Source organism: Montipora foliosa, chromosome 8 (assembly GCF_036669935.1).
Source record: "Montipora foliosa isolate CH-2021 chromosome 8, ASM3666993v2, whole genome shotgun sequence".
In the NCBI taxonomy this organism is placed as follows: domain Eukaryota; kingdom Metazoa; phylum Cnidaria; class Anthozoa; order Scleractinia; family Acroporidae; genus Montipora; species Montipora foliosa.
The window spans coordinates 51,357,531-51,372,530 of NC_090876.1; the positions used below are offsets into that span (position 1 = coordinate 51,357,531).

The 15,000-nt window shown below is 40.1% G+C and overlaps 1 protein-coding gene across 3 annotated transcripts in view; it reads left to right on the top strand.

Annotated features, from left to right (window-relative positions):
- LOC138012809 (fibrillin-1-like) overlaps positions 1-15,000 on the top strand; it is a 45,872-nt gene that overhangs the window by 28,195 nt on the left and 2,677 nt on the right. For all 3 annotated transcript variants that reach the window (XM_068859701.1, XM_068859700.1, XM_068859699.1), the window contains 18 exons: positions 661-1,205; positions 2,069-2,292; positions 2,645-3,223; positions 3,681-3,920; positions 4,223-4,732; positions 5,223-5,348; positions 5,473-5,607; positions 6,948-7,070; positions 7,532-7,651; positions 8,384-8,512; positions 8,807-8,929; positions 9,336-9,461; positions 10,326-10,451; positions 12,090-12,288; positions 12,484-12,626; positions 12,852-12,977; positions 13,504-13,530; positions 14,191-14,293. In XM_068859701.1, coding sequence (XP_068715802.1) covers positions 661-1,205; positions 2,069-2,292; positions 2,645-3,223; positions 3,681-3,920; positions 4,223-4,732; positions 5,223-5,348; positions 5,473-5,607; positions 6,948-7,070; positions 7,532-7,651; positions 8,384-8,512; positions 8,807-8,929; positions 9,336-9,461; positions 10,326-10,451; positions 12,090-12,288; positions 12,484-12,626; positions 12,852-12,977; positions 13,504-13,530; positions 14,191-14,293 — 3,704 coding nt within the window. The remainder of the gene's footprint in view (positions 1-660; positions 1,206-2,068; positions 2,293-2,644; positions 3,224-3,680; positions 3,921-4,222; positions 4,733-5,222; positions 5,349-5,472; positions 5,608-6,947; positions 7,071-7,531; positions 7,652-8,383; positions 8,513-8,806; positions 8,930-9,335; positions 9,462-10,325; positions 10,452-12,089; positions 12,289-12,483; positions 12,627-12,851; positions 12,978-13,503; positions 13,531-14,190; positions 14,294-15,000) is intronic.

Consider the following 15,000-nt stretch of genomic DNA (forward strand, 5'->3'; position numbering starts at 1 on the left):
CGAAAGAAACAATTCAAACTCAACAGAAACATGATTAAAAACCTAGCTGGCAGGAGGCAATAGCTGGCTATTTACAAAGCGTGGTAGAGTTGAATCCGGGACATGCGGAAAACAAATCCAAATCAGAGGTTATCCTAACGGGATTTGAACCCTGGTCATCCGCATGCAAACCCAACGCCCTTTACTTTCACATGATAAAGTTTAAAGGTGGATGAGATACATATCAAATCATATTGGTTTTTGTAGAGTGTGGAAGACCGGAGTACCCGGAGAAAAAGCTCTCGGAGCTGAGTAGAGAACCAACAAACTGAACGCACATATGACGCCAGATTTGGGAATCGAACCCAGGCCACATTGGTTGCCATCCCTACTCGCCTGCTCTCATTATTGGGACATCAGTAATAGGTTGCCATAACAACAAGAGAGCCATCTAAAAACACCCCACTGATATTTTATCTTCGAAGAGAACGAGCCCGGTAATACACATCTATTATACTGCTAGGAGGTGATTAGCTGGTTAAGGTGAAAATAAACGAAGTTAAAGAATTCCCTCAAGCGGATTCAGAACTATCGTTTACCGTTACCATAACCAGTTGCTTGGTTTTGTAGTCCCGTTTGCGTTTTAACGTTTTGTGTTTTTTGTTTTTTTGTTTTTTTCAGCAAAGCACATATCAGCTTGTCCTTGTCACAAATGGAACGTCATCTTACGCGGTTTACAACTATGAAGATGGTGGAATGGAATGGACTCGCCGTCTTGGACGAAAATGTGCAGTAGGATACGCAACCAAGAAAGGCGATTACAGCTATGAAGAAGAGGACTCCTTCAGCGAAAACATTTTCAGCATTGACTCAAAACAATTTTTCGTTAATGGAGTAAATAGGACCGGCTTCTTCTGCAAATCTCTTAATACACCAAACGATCCTGTAGAGCTAACAAATGAACAGAAGTGTATGAATTGGTACAACAATGAACCCGACCCAGAACCCTGGTTAGAGCAACTGCGTGATTGCCCGGCTTCAAGAAGACATATAAGACGTGATAATCGATACAAAAGACGTACGCGGACCAAGGATACTGAATGCTATGAGCTAAGATTTCCCACCTCCCGATTTGGTGCAAGCCAACAGTGTTGTTATTCAGTCAAAAGAGGAAGAAAAAAAGATGCTTTTGTTTCCAGTTCTCGAAAGGGTGGAAGAGCTTACAGGTAAGACGGAATTCGAAATGGAAATATTTGAATGGAAGTGGGACACGGGAGGCAAAGAACGAGAAATTGGGGCTGTGTTGAGAGGACTTCAAAGTTTCCAGTTGGCTGGTAAGGTGTAAAGCTTGCTCCGTAACATCCTGATCTGTAACGGTTGTGCTTGCTTTCTTTGCGATTATTTGAATCATTTTGGCTTCTGAAAGCACAGGAAGCCCAAACTCGGGGGGTAAAAAATTATAAGGATTTGTATGGGAATCTCGATAACAAACTGAAAAAGATATTTACACGCAATGGTTCCCAATAAAAAAGCCGAACTTTTTTGTTGTGGTGTCTTTCTTTCTTCTTCAAACTCCGGCAATGGCTACAGTGTGGCCATTGCCGGAGTTTGAGCGTGACTGATGCCGGAGAAGCGTGATTTTATCGGCGAGATGTGAGGTAAGCTAGAAATGACTTTCCAGCCTTTCCTTTATTTATGTACGAGTGACAACCCGGGAAGTTGAGAAGTCGCTTAAATCGCTTTCAATCAGGCAAATAACCACACAAGTAGCGAGAAAGTAACCCACGACAATAAAGTAGGGCTTTTTTATTGAGAACTTTTGCGTGTAAATACTCTCCGAGTCTGGGGTACCTGTGCTGAAATACAACCTAGGAATGTCTGAGAGAATGAAATAATTTTGGCATGCAAATACAGGATAAAGTTTAGTTTGTGAGATCAAGATGTGTTTTCACATAATTATACGTTGTAGCTCTTTACTGTTCTGTGGCAGTAAAAAAGCGGCAAACTTAGTGACCGAACGATACACTCTCATGATGAATTTCGCTATACATGATCTTGAGGTATTCCTATCATATTTTCTTTTGTACAGATATCACTACAAGTATGGCCGCCTAAGAAGAATCTTCGACGAAGAACCCTTTGTCTTTTGTTGCAGTAAGGGTTCAGACCTTTGTTCCTTGTTCTACGAAAAACGGCCGCTGTCCACAGCAGTTACTCTTCCAGTGAGACCTCGGCGTTGCAATTGTTTCTTTGTCGGTTGTCGTTGTGTACCAAGGCCACGCCCTCGACGAAGATTCCGGCGATTTTTCAGAGGTGAATAAGCATGTTCGAAGAAGGACCCTTGTTAAAAGTCTTATTTTATGGAGATTTGAAGGGCAATTTATTAAGGACTTAATTAAATTAGTATTAACTCATTTAAATGTAGGGTTAATGTTAGGATAAAGTTAGGACCACGCATTGTTAATCCAGGGCATCGGTTTGCGTCTTTGCTCCGAAGCTTCATCAGCTAGAAGCAAGTTAAACAGTTCCCTGTCATTCTAAAACAGAAGAGAAACGCTTTTGTTTGGAACAGATAATTCAATATGCTCAGCTTGCTAAACAAAGCAGTAACTTACATAGGCGTTAAGTCTTGTAACTAATTTTGCTTCAATATTTTTCTTCCAAGCCTGGTTCTTTGGAGACCCACATATCTCCACATTGGATGGTCTACAGTACACATTTAATGGTCTTGGAGACTATGTTTTGGTTCGCACACTTGACAATTTGCTGCACTTACACGGAAGAACGTTACGACCCCGAACAACTGAGGGTGAACTGTCTAATGCCACTGTTTTCTCAGGCTTTGCCATAAAAACGAACACCAGTGACACAGTGCAGATACTCTTCGACGAATCTCAGCCAGGAAATCTTAGCATAACTATTATACTACAAAACGAAACATGTTTGAGTCACTCCATTGAATATTTTAACGAGGGGCAAGACTTCACAGATATGTCGATTGAACGAAGCTCTACCAATAATAACACAATCATAGTATCGTTCCCATCGGGTTTTTCCATCGAGGTGACTCCTGGAATAAGACTTTTGCAAATAACAGTTAATGTGAATGAGGACATGATGAATAAAACGCAAGGGCTTCTCGGAAAGTTCAATGGTGATAAATCAGATGATCTGCAGTATCCAAATGGGACAACAATACCGGCTAATGCTACTGAACAAGAGGTGTTTCATCTGGGGCAACAATGTAAGTAATCTGATGTGATATTGACGCAGTGACTACCTTTCAATAATAGACTTCATGTATGGTTACGTCAGAGTCATAAATTTCGGATGTTTCCTCCAATCCAAATACAGTATATGTTTTATAATGCGAAGTTTGTTCACTATGTTTCCGCCGTGTGCGTCTCATAGGAATATTCTTTTATATGCTAAAAAATGAGATTCTGTTGCAAAAAGGAAGGCCAATAGATTCCTTCGGAAACTTAAATTCGGTTGAAATCTCTGGCCGTGTTTCCTTTACCCCTATAGGGGTTGGGCGGGGCATATGTGACTTCTCTTTAATACTCCTTGCATGAATATTACTGGATACTGCATTGAAGGCTGCATTTCAGGTCAAGTAGAATTTCAAAAAAGAAATCTATACCTGTGTGTGTGCTCTTTTTTTTGCTCAAAATTTTTTTGCTTTGTTTTGAAAACCCCAGGGCGTGTTCCAGATGCAGAGAGATTGTTCGTGTTGTCCAACTGTACGCCACAAGATGTGTTCTTTGACGCAAACTTCGTTCCTTCTTTCTTAAACTTCTCCTTGGTGACGCCCGAGATTCGTGCATTATGTGGAGACAACAAAGAGTGCATTTACGATGTCCTGACTACTGGAAACGACGAGCTTGGAAAGGAAAGTGCGGGATTTGAGAAAGAAAATCAAGATCTAGTAAACGAATTAGGTGAGCAAAAGACGTAAATTGTAGAGAACGAAATCGCTTTGACGAAAGCCTTCGAGTCGAAATGTTAGTATCAAAAAACTTCGCACGGACATGAAATGTACGTATCAACACGGCATGCAGTTGATACAAAATTTTATCGCTTTTTGCGTTCGCGGCTTATCTTCGTAGTGGAATCCTTCGTAGTGTGAAACTAAAGAGCAGTAACAAACTTTAAAAATTACAGCCTTTCAGTTACCAAGTTGCAAGAAGGAGTACAAAAAATTAAAAAGATAAAAGCTATTTTCTTTGTTTCTTTTTAACAGCAAACACGCCGCCTGAGATTCGAGGTCCAACAGAGGTGAACGTAACAATAAACCAGACAACACAATTTTATATCACAGCGTCTGACCCCGATAACGATACAGTTACACTAGAGATTGATGTCCTCCCGCCTGGAGCAAATTTTAACAGTATGACCGGTCATTTTGACTGGACGCCGATCAACGCGACAAACATCACTTTAGATTTCGTCGCGACAGATTCGAAGAACGCTTCATCCGTCTTCACGGTGATTATCAACATGTGCAAGTGTGAAAACGACGGACAGTGTGACTTCTTGCAGTTAGTTGGGGACAGTGCTGGACCACTTCGTATCGTTGGATGTAACTGTAGTGACCAGTTTGAAGGAACATTTTGCGAGACCGAAGTATTGGACGCATGCGCTGATGAGCCGTGTTATGATAATGTCACCTGTACAACGCTAACAAACCCCTATGGATTCCAGTGCGGGCCGTGTCCCGCGGGTCTCACGGGTGATGGCCAGGATTGTTTTGGTAAGAGTGTGATTTCTTACACAATTTTTCAAGGATAAAGAACCATGATCTATAAAATACTCGTTCGAAGTACTTAAGGCTCTTAGCTCAATTTCCTCGTATGGGCTTGATGTAGATTTTTCTTTAAGATTTTTAGTATGGCAAGTATAGTAGTGACGTGATTGACTACGTCTACGTGTTATAATTAAGTAATGTTGTTATTGCGTAGAATTTTTGTCATCCACGGGTTCTTGCGTCGATCAAAAAGGTGCTGGAAGCTGCGTTTTATTGCGAGAATGCAAGATGCATTTTAAGTGATTTAAATTGTTAGTTAAAGTTGTATAAGCTTCGCCTGGAAAACAGAGTTATCTTCATGTAGCTTCTGTCAATGACTATACCCCGCAGATCAGGGGGGGGGGGGGAGGGGGTGGGGGTCAACACGAAAGACCAACTCGGAGAATAATTTAACGCAATGCATCGTGATTTAAAAGATCTATCACTTTATTTACAGAAAACGACGAGTGTCGAAATTCAAGCGTAAGCCGTTGTAATCAGACATGTGTGAACACATTTGGCAGCTTCAGATGTGAGTGCCACCGGGGATTTATTTCGCGAGACGAGGGAAGAATCTGCGAAGGTAACTGAAAATAGAGAATTCTATTGCAAATCAGCGCTTTTTCAACAACACTAAATGAAAGCTTTTCACTATTAAAGAAATTAACGTGTACTAAAGTTTCTGGTCTTTCTTTTTTTTTTGTCAGATATCAACGAATGCCAGGAATCTGGTGACGTGATGAATAACTGCAAAGAAAATGCCTCATGCAATAATCTTCCAGGCTCGTACAATTGCTCGTGTAATCCTGGGTACGAGGGAAACCCGTACTCTAATTGCACCGGTGAGTGAACTGTCTTAATATATCGTATTACGGTATTGCGCATGTTCCAGACGTAACAAATGTTATCATTTATGAGCCAATAGGAAGCGACGATGTGCCATTCATCATTTACAACATTTGTCAAAATGTATACATTACTACATTATTTGTCACAAGAGTGAATTCGATAACCTTACCATGAGCTCTTTATTAACCAGGGCCCGGTTGTTCAAAAGCCGATTAGCTTAATCCAGGATTAGCGTAAACTTTTGATTCATGTTTTCAACATTTTGGTGAAAGTTTCTTTTGCTTATTTTTGTTTTTCAAGATTGACTTCTTCTAATCTAAAGTTTTGCCGATTATCAGCGTTGAACAGCATTTAGCAGTAGAGAAATAAACTCCTTGGTTAATTTTTAATCTGGGATTAGCGTTAATCGGCTTTTGAACAACCTGGACCAGGAGAGTACAACTCCCATATTACTGTAGGTCTGCGTCACGGCATTTTCAGAAACCAATCTTTTTTTAAACGACTTCAATTTCCGTATCGCACGAGTGACCATTCTCTACCAAGAGGTAATTCTTAATTATTTAAGAGTTATGATTGGCTGAAAAGATCTCGAAGGGGGTGTGTTTAATGAAAGGTTGGCTGTGTAGCACTTTTATTTCAACATGTAAGGAGGAATTTTAGTTCCTACCCTGGTCTTAGTTTTTCTGTCCTTGTGATATAACCAATTTCCATTACTGCGGCTAACGTTCAAATGGATAACCCGGGAATTGCGTGCCGTGGAACAATTTTCATATACGAAAATCTTGCCAAAGCTGAAATTCATCCAATCAGATCGCTGCGATAAGCAATGCAAATTTTCATAACAAAAACAAACGGTTGAAAAGCCTCTTGGTTGAAGGTGAGCCTTTAAAATCACAAACCAATAAACATTTTCCTCAAAATAACTCGGTCTCTGAAATGACAAAACTATCCTTAGTTTTTATATTACGTCAAAAGCGGGGAAGTAAAACAAACTTAACATCGGCCGACTAATCCTTGAGGAACTAAGTTGTAATAATTTTTTTTCCGATGGGACTCAGGGATAATGCTTTACCGCTGAGCTAGGTTCAGGAGGCAATTGACTCGCTATTACTACAAGGACTGAAATTGTCGACATGGAGCATTTTCGCCGGTTGTATGAATGAAGAAATGTGGACATCACGTGAATGGGTTGTTTCATTCTAGTCGTGGGCTATTGACTTTCGTTTCAACTGACGCTACTCTTCACGCGGCTTTGAACGTCATCGCCCATGACACATAGATGCCTTGCTTCCTAATGCAGCGCTTAATGAGCTTTGTTGATTATATTTTATAGATGTAAATGAATGCACAAACGGAGAGGCTTTTTGCTCTCAAATATGTGTGAACAAACCAGGGACATTTGAGTGCTTATGCAAGGAAGGATTTCAGTTGTCTCCCAACCAGCTCACATGTGAAGGTATGTAAGATGTTTTCATTGCCCACAAACGCGACTTACCCTTTGCTGAATTTTCCTTCAATTTTCTGATCGTTTGTGTTGATAAAATCCCTATAATCGTTACAATCCCGGAACCAGAGTGGAATGAACACCAAAAAATTTGCAACCACAATGTTAGCAAAATCGGCAAATGTTACGCTTATCGGGCAGTTGAATGGTAGCAAGACCCCTGGTGGCGAAATGGCCGGTTTCTAACAAAACCTGCAGCAAGACAATCCTAGCTAGTGTGTGAGGTAGATTTCTTGGAAAATTTGAATTCAAAGGAAGTTTCATTCAGGTTCGTACTTGATTTTGAGAGTGGGCAGAGCTACGGTAATACGATGTACGTGGTTCAAGGTGCCATATATAAATTTGTTGTCGCTTTGATAGCAAATTCTTTCAAAGATGGCATGTTAATCGTTGATATTATATTTCTGCCTTAGATATAAACGAATGCTTATCGGGCCATAACTGCGAAAGAATCTGCAACAACGTGATTGGTTCCTACAGATGCTCATGCCCGGCTGGTCTGGAGTTGAATGCTGATAACACGACTTGCAAGGGTAACTAAGCGGTTTGCCGCTTATAACATGCATGGTGCTCGATCTTTGTTTTGTTTGAAAATAACCCGGGGGGGGGGACTCGATATATCCCTGGGTGGGGAGGTGCGGCGCGGCCCCTCATACCCTGACCCTGTTTAAGACAGTGAATATCGCTGATTTTCCTACTCTGTTTAAGACAGAATTCCGATTTTTGATACCCTGTTTAAGACATTTCACCCAGTTTAAGACAAAAATTGATAAATCGATACCCTGATTAAGACAAAAAATGATAAATTCGATACCCTGTTCAAGACAAAAATCCCGAAAAACATACCCTGGCTGGCCGCACGTCCCCATTAAGCCCTTATAAGGGAGTACCCCCCCCCTCCCCCGGGGAAAATAAGTGGTCATCTAACTTCATAAAAGAATAAATTGTTGATAACACATTATGATCGTCATCATGATATGGTTGAGAAAACTCTGTCGAACATGCCCCGTTCGTCAGATGAAAGAGATTAGCTTATTATAGCTGATATAGTCACCCAACACAAAGACCAGACCAAAATCCCAATTCTTCTCAAAGAGCCTTAAAGTTTAAAATCCCTGACCTTACTTTAACTGAGAAGACTTTACCATAACTTTCATGCAGTCACCCTAGCTACATGAAGGTCTAAACATTTTCTTATCTTAAATGGCACACTATGAAAATTTTCTCATTCATTCATGATATTATCTCCATTTCATCTCCTGCAGTTGCATCGGCCAGTGAATGTGATAACACGAATGGAGGATGCTCGCAAATCTGCGTCAACCAAACTGGTCTGGTCACATGCTACTGTAACCCTGGGTATAACCTTACAAATGATGGCAAGAATTGCTCAGGTATTATCACCTTAAGAAGATGCTAATTGTTGCACGACCAATTAGACAGTGATTCTCAAATCCCATTTTAAAAGCTATGATAATTATGGTTTGACTTACATGATTTCATCCATTCGATGAGAACTGTAGGGCAAAGATCGCATAATTCTCTTGGGGTTCTTGAAACTTCTATCATTTCTTACCTCAATTATCTCGACCGCAGAAAGTCACCGTAAAGTTCTAAAGTCCGGCACAGGAAAGGGGGATGTAGTGACGTCAGATTAAAATTACCTCGAGTCATCTCTTTGTTTCCAGACATAAACGAGTGCATGACTGGAAGACATGATTGCAGTCAGGCTTGTTTCAACAATGAAGGAAGCTTCATGTGTGGCTGTCATCCGGGATATCAGTTGGTCAGTGATGGAAAGACATGCATTGGTAAGTACAGCCATGAACCTTGCTTTATGCCTTTGCTTCTTAAAGTATCTTCGATAAAGGCTATTCGTTGGGTTTGTTGCCTTACCCTCTACAAAGCACATAAGTAAATAGCTCTTATGATCTTCTATCGTAAAAGAGAAGAAAAGTGCTGCTTTATTATTGTACTACTGGCCATACAGCAGTGATTTAGATTTTTGCTAACAGTAAACCTTGTCTTTCTGAGGCGAGTCGTTCAAGTTAAGTTAAACCGAGAGTTTTTGATTGCAAGGGCGTTAACTGAGTTAAGCCTTGAACCAGAAGGTACTCGTCCCCATTCCCCAGGGTCCTCTTTCCTACGACCCCACCCACCTCACCTCCCTTCTGACGATTGACTCATCACTATTCCCCGTTTTTGGTTGGTTATCAGATGAGGATGAATGCAGAGATCCTGTTCTCAATAATTGTAGCCAGCTGTGCACCAATGACGTAGGATCATACGTTTGTTCATGCGAAGATGGATTCTCTCTTCAGTCGGATAATACCACTTGTGCAGGTAAAAAACGGCTCCCAAATACATTTTTCGAACTACTTTGTGCTTGTATTTGATTCTTGCATTTGTATTTTATTATTGTGTATCAGTTTTAGTCAATCTCTTCCTAATCCGTCCACGTAGAGTTTTACTTCAAATTACAAGGTGCCCCATGTGGGGATAAAGTCCTCAAATAGCCCTTGCGGGCTACGGGTCAATAGCCCATGAGGCGAAGCCGAATGGGCTATTGACCCGTGGCCCTTGAGGGCGAAGGGTCTAATTGTTTTAGTATCACCCAACAAGTCGGACAGAAAAGGCAATATTAAAGTTAGCAAATGCAAGTTGAAGAGATATTTATTTGGGAATAAAACGAAAGATAGGGTCACGCTTTTCGCTACTCGAGGACTATTACTAATAGTCCTCTAGTAGCGTAGCCAATCATGATGCAGGATTTGCATTAGTCCATTAGCTGGGTGATACTAAAGAAGGATAGTACTGGTTATAAACAGTTTAACTTTGTCGTGAACAAGTTTTTGCGCTGTATAGCAAAAGAGAGGACGTTTGCCGCGAAACGCGCCAGAAAACATATCGTCGTAATAGTGGCGGTCACACGTGACTCTCATTTTCGTTAATATGGCCTTTAGCATCGTGGACGGCAACGCCAACGAAAGCGTCACTTGAGAATAAACATTTGGCGCTGTCCTTACTATTTTGCGATTATTCCATCAAAGTAGTGAACTACGCTATGACTGGAATTGGTAGGACCGCCGTTGAGGGTTCAATGTAGGAGATGTGAAAGATTCACTTTTGTTTGTTCACGTTAACATTACCTTCATGACGTCACGTTGTTGGGAACTGGTTTGACCTAAGTTGTGATTTTCTTTCCAGATATTGATGAGTGCAATACAAGCCCATCCAATGCTGTGTGCAACGATGATTCATGTATTAATATTCCCGGTTCATTCCAATGCCGATGCCCTGTACCCTTGATTTACGCGCAGGGACGGTGCCAAGGTGAGATCTTTCTTATAGAAAAATACCTGCTGGTACATACCTTTTACTTATATCAAGCTTCCTCTGCATTGAAATTGCCTCGTCAGTTATCAAAACCAACTTGAGCTCGAGCTTAAGAGACTTATTTGGCACCCCTCGTTCGAGAAATTTATCACTATAGGAGTTTGACCGTTGCTGATAGTTTTTAGTCTTTAACATTTAAGGTTAGGCAATGTTGCCCTATGAGTTCTTAACGGAGCAGCGAGAAACGAAATCACCAATCACAGCTGCTAAAAAGCAATCAATGACAGCTTAGCCCCCAGGCTTATCTCGACTTATAGAGCGGTTTTCAATTGAGTGTCTAAAGTAATTAACGAATTACTTTGGTTTTGCATTACTTCACTCAGTGATTGGTTCAAAGTTCTCATGCCACTTTTCAACCAATCAGAAGTGAAACCAAAACCAATCGTGGCTCGCGCGTGCACATTTTTCCGCACTTTAGTCGGTTACGTGTAATTACTTCGAGTTTTGATTGGTTTACTGGATTATCTCCGTTCTTTTTGATTGGCCAAAGTAATTACATTGGTTTTGGGTTTACGACACTCTATTGAAATTCGCTCTATCCAGAAATACACTTAATTAGTCTGCACGTCCAATTTTGACATCCAACACCAAGTGTCCCTTTAAGTTTAAGCCTTTGCTATCTATTTCCGACAAGAACTGAAGGTACGGGAAAAGGTTAGCGTTATTTTTGGCTTAGGGTAAATTTAGCTGTTTATCCTTCTTTAAGGAGGAGCATTTGAGGGACACTTTGTGCCTTTAATTGTCTGTTATTCGAGACAAGAGTTAATTATGAAGATGAAGGGGACACTTCAGGGCGCTTATTAATTAATAAAATCGATCTGCGAGCATTTAATAGATCTTTTCACCGATACGGCGGCCATTTTGATTTCTATTGTTTTAAATAGCTATTATGGGAAGCCCAGGGGGCAAATACATATTACTTGGCCCCCTGAGCATCCCATAATGTCTTTCAAAACAAGAGAAATCAAAATGGCCGCCGTATCTGTAAAAAGGTTTAATAGACAATGTAGGTGACCCGTAACTAGTCGACCACAAAGCCTGAAATAGACTAGCAGCTCATTATAGTCAAGAATTCTCGATCAGCACCACAAGTGACCATGTCTTCTAATATTTGGAGCTCAAACCGTAATCAAATGAAACTATTTCCTCACCTTTTTAATACAGCCTAGTGAGCGTGCGCGAAAGCTAGCCTCTAAATAGAAATTGAGAAAGTAAATAATTTCTACGTTGTATCGGCTCTTGCACAAAATATTTACTTTCTCAGATCAAGCCTGTTTGATGCAACGTATTCTGACCGATCAGAATACTGTCCACGGTTGGTTGCTTGAAACTGAACTCAAAATACAAAAGGCCTGGACCCTATTTTAAACTTTACTCTGAAAGCAGATTTTAGTGTTCAGTGGCGGATCAAAGGAAGGGAGGGGGGGAGGGGTTATCTCAGATCACAGTGAAAAAATCTACGGAATTATATCACAATTTGGTGATATACAGAAACGAGAGATTGTCGTGGGACTTCTCTTTTTCGTGTTGTATATACTGATCAACTATGTAACTTAACGTGTCTTATCATTTCAGGTGCATTAGTATTCACTCTCAGCCTGACACTAAGAGACTGGAATAGAAGGCGTGTATTGTTTACATCGCCACTTTTGGACAAAACATCTCCGGAGTTTGGTTTCTTGGCCAGAGGAATTGAGACACAATGCTATCGATTCTTCAGCAGAGCTGGGAGATTTAGGGGAAGATTTTTACGATGCACAGTGAAGAGGTTCAGGTATAAAAAGTTACTGTAACTCGATAGAAGTTCAGTCGCTGTAGTGTTGGAGGCGAATGAATGCCTCTACTAAGTAAAACCTGAAATGGCAGTACACATTTGATCTTCATGTTTTACCATATTTCTGCGAAGTGATTCAAAGCAAATCAATATAATCCTTTCTTCAAAACAGTTCTTTTATCGTTAAATTTTTAGAGAAGGAAGCGTCATTGCCGATGTCGATCTCAATTTTGCCCAAAATGCCACTGACGTTACTCTGGAGACCTTAAGAAATGAGCTTCCTCAATCAGGGCAGATGGGAAATCTAACTTATGAGCCACAATCGGCAAGAATATCAGGTTTGTATTCATGTTATTGATAACCGATTCAACTTGAACCTCGACAACAAAGGCAACATGTCAGGAGTGCATTTCACCTAAAAGAGCGCAATTAAGTTTAACAAAAGCGGTGAACGGAAAGGATCCAGGAGTGTGGTTAAATCAAGGTGCAAAAGAAAAAAAAATTTGAGGAACTCGAGATTAAATCAAATCTTTTTTAAAGTTGTTAACTCGTTCTTTTGCCAGATTTGGATGAATGCGCCGACGATTCGACAAACAATTGCCACGCCAAAGCGTACTGCGACAACAAAGATGGCTCATTTGAATGCAAATGCAAAGATGGTTACGTTGGTGATGGAACGGATTCATGTGGTAAGACGACTTGTTAAACATTTATATGAATCGAACGAGAGTAACTGACTCCTTAAATGAAACGGTAGCAAATAACCCAATTCAGTAATAATAAACAACAATAGAACAGACTCACGACGCTAAATCTTCACGCTCAAACGCTCTTTGAAGGCTCATGTTCTTCCTACAAGTATTGCGTGCTGCGGGAACAATTTTTCATATGTGAAAAACCCGCCAAAGCTGAAATTCATCCAATCAGGTCGCTGCGATAAGCAATGCGAATTTCCATAACAAAAACGAACGGTCGAAAAACCGGTTGGTTGAAGGTGGCCTTAAATAAAAAGGGTTTTTTGAACTTCTTTTATGAAGGTTAAACCGGTGCGCCATTTTATATTACGCACTAAAGGTAACTGAAATTAATTCTGCATGTTTATTGACAAACGTTGATAGCCTTATTTTATAAACTAACAGACAAACACGGTTTGACCCGAATAAATTAACCCAAATAATAACCTCGCTTATCGTTTATTTTCTCATTCCTTCGTAGAACCCGCTCCGAAGCCAGTTGATTCAGGTAAAAAGCAATACACTACAAGTAGCCTTTACGTTCGCCGATTTCAAATTCTCCGAATATCGTCTTCCTAAAGCGAAAGCTTCTTTTTGAGATCGTAGTTTGTAATATTTACAAATTTCAAAAATGCACGTGATTAATTTAAATAAAGGAAAATTGATAACAAAAAACGTCATATTCATACGCAGGAAAATCGCGACCCCAAAAGAATCAGACCCTCTGTGGTCAGAGAAGTAAAAATGACAATAATGTCTAAATCCATTCACATCGAGTTGCTTTTATGTTGAGTATCGTAAGTGATTTAGAGATTGCCTTGATCATCTTCATCTCCATATTTATCGCAGCATTTCGTAACATGGAAACCACATGTGTTATGGAATACTATGAAATAATGCCTTAGTCACTTTTTGATTCCAACCAAAGGAGGTTACGACTTGTTTTCCTTTACATTAAAGTACTTGTCTCTGTATCCGGATGAGTTCGGTTTATTTCAGCCGAAGTGAATACTTTTATTTTTGTGAGAGGGTTGTAAGCGCCGTTTGGGGGTTGGAGGGAGGTAAGATAAGGAATGTATACCTGAATTGATCCTTTGATATGTTGCGTAACCAATGAGGAGAACGAAACGCTACATTTTATTTCACTATAATTTTATTTCATGTGAAGACGATGACAAGTCGAAGACCACAGTGATAATCATCTGTGCGGTGGTATTTAGTTGTCTCTTTTTGGCCTTTCTTTTGCTGATCTGTTGCAGACTTCGGAGCAGGTAAGCAAACCTATAACACTCGTTGAGTGAATTTTAAAAAAGTATACGCAACAAATCGGTTGAAACCTGACAAAACTCCAGGTATTCTCGTGGTTGAATTGAAACTAGAATGGGATTGAGGCTAATACTGTTAAAATAATTTGGATCTATTATGGTTTTCCGGCCTGAGCCAGCTAAAAAAAAGGAAAAGGAATGAAAAAAACTTAAATTACTTAAGCTTCTAGTCTTCTAGCGCTGGACCACTAATTGGAGACACTGTAAACTGAAATCAACAAATTAACGCAAATCAAACGATCATTTTAGTCCTTGTCTCGTTTTCATTACAGATCTACAGTTCTGTGCTTAGTGACCAGGTCTGTGAATAGAGAGGAGGCTTGAGGTGACTTTTCCATCCAGAACATGTAAATCAGCCTTTTCACTGCAAAAAACCGCAGTAAAACGTCCCTCAAAAGGTTGTTAAAAGGTTAACAAGATAAAGAACGACGACTTAAGTTTATCAAAAAGCTTAGGACTAATGAACTTTGTTCACTTTAAATATTCACATTAGGTTCGAAATGATGTCGTTATCTTGTTAACCGTTTTAGGAAAATGTCAGAAAGCCTAATTTCCATCCAATGGCCAGATTAAACGAGCACGCTATTGTAAAATGGTGTTTTTGTGCACAGCTGCACTTTATTGAGCCTCTGCAGACAATATTAAACTCATTC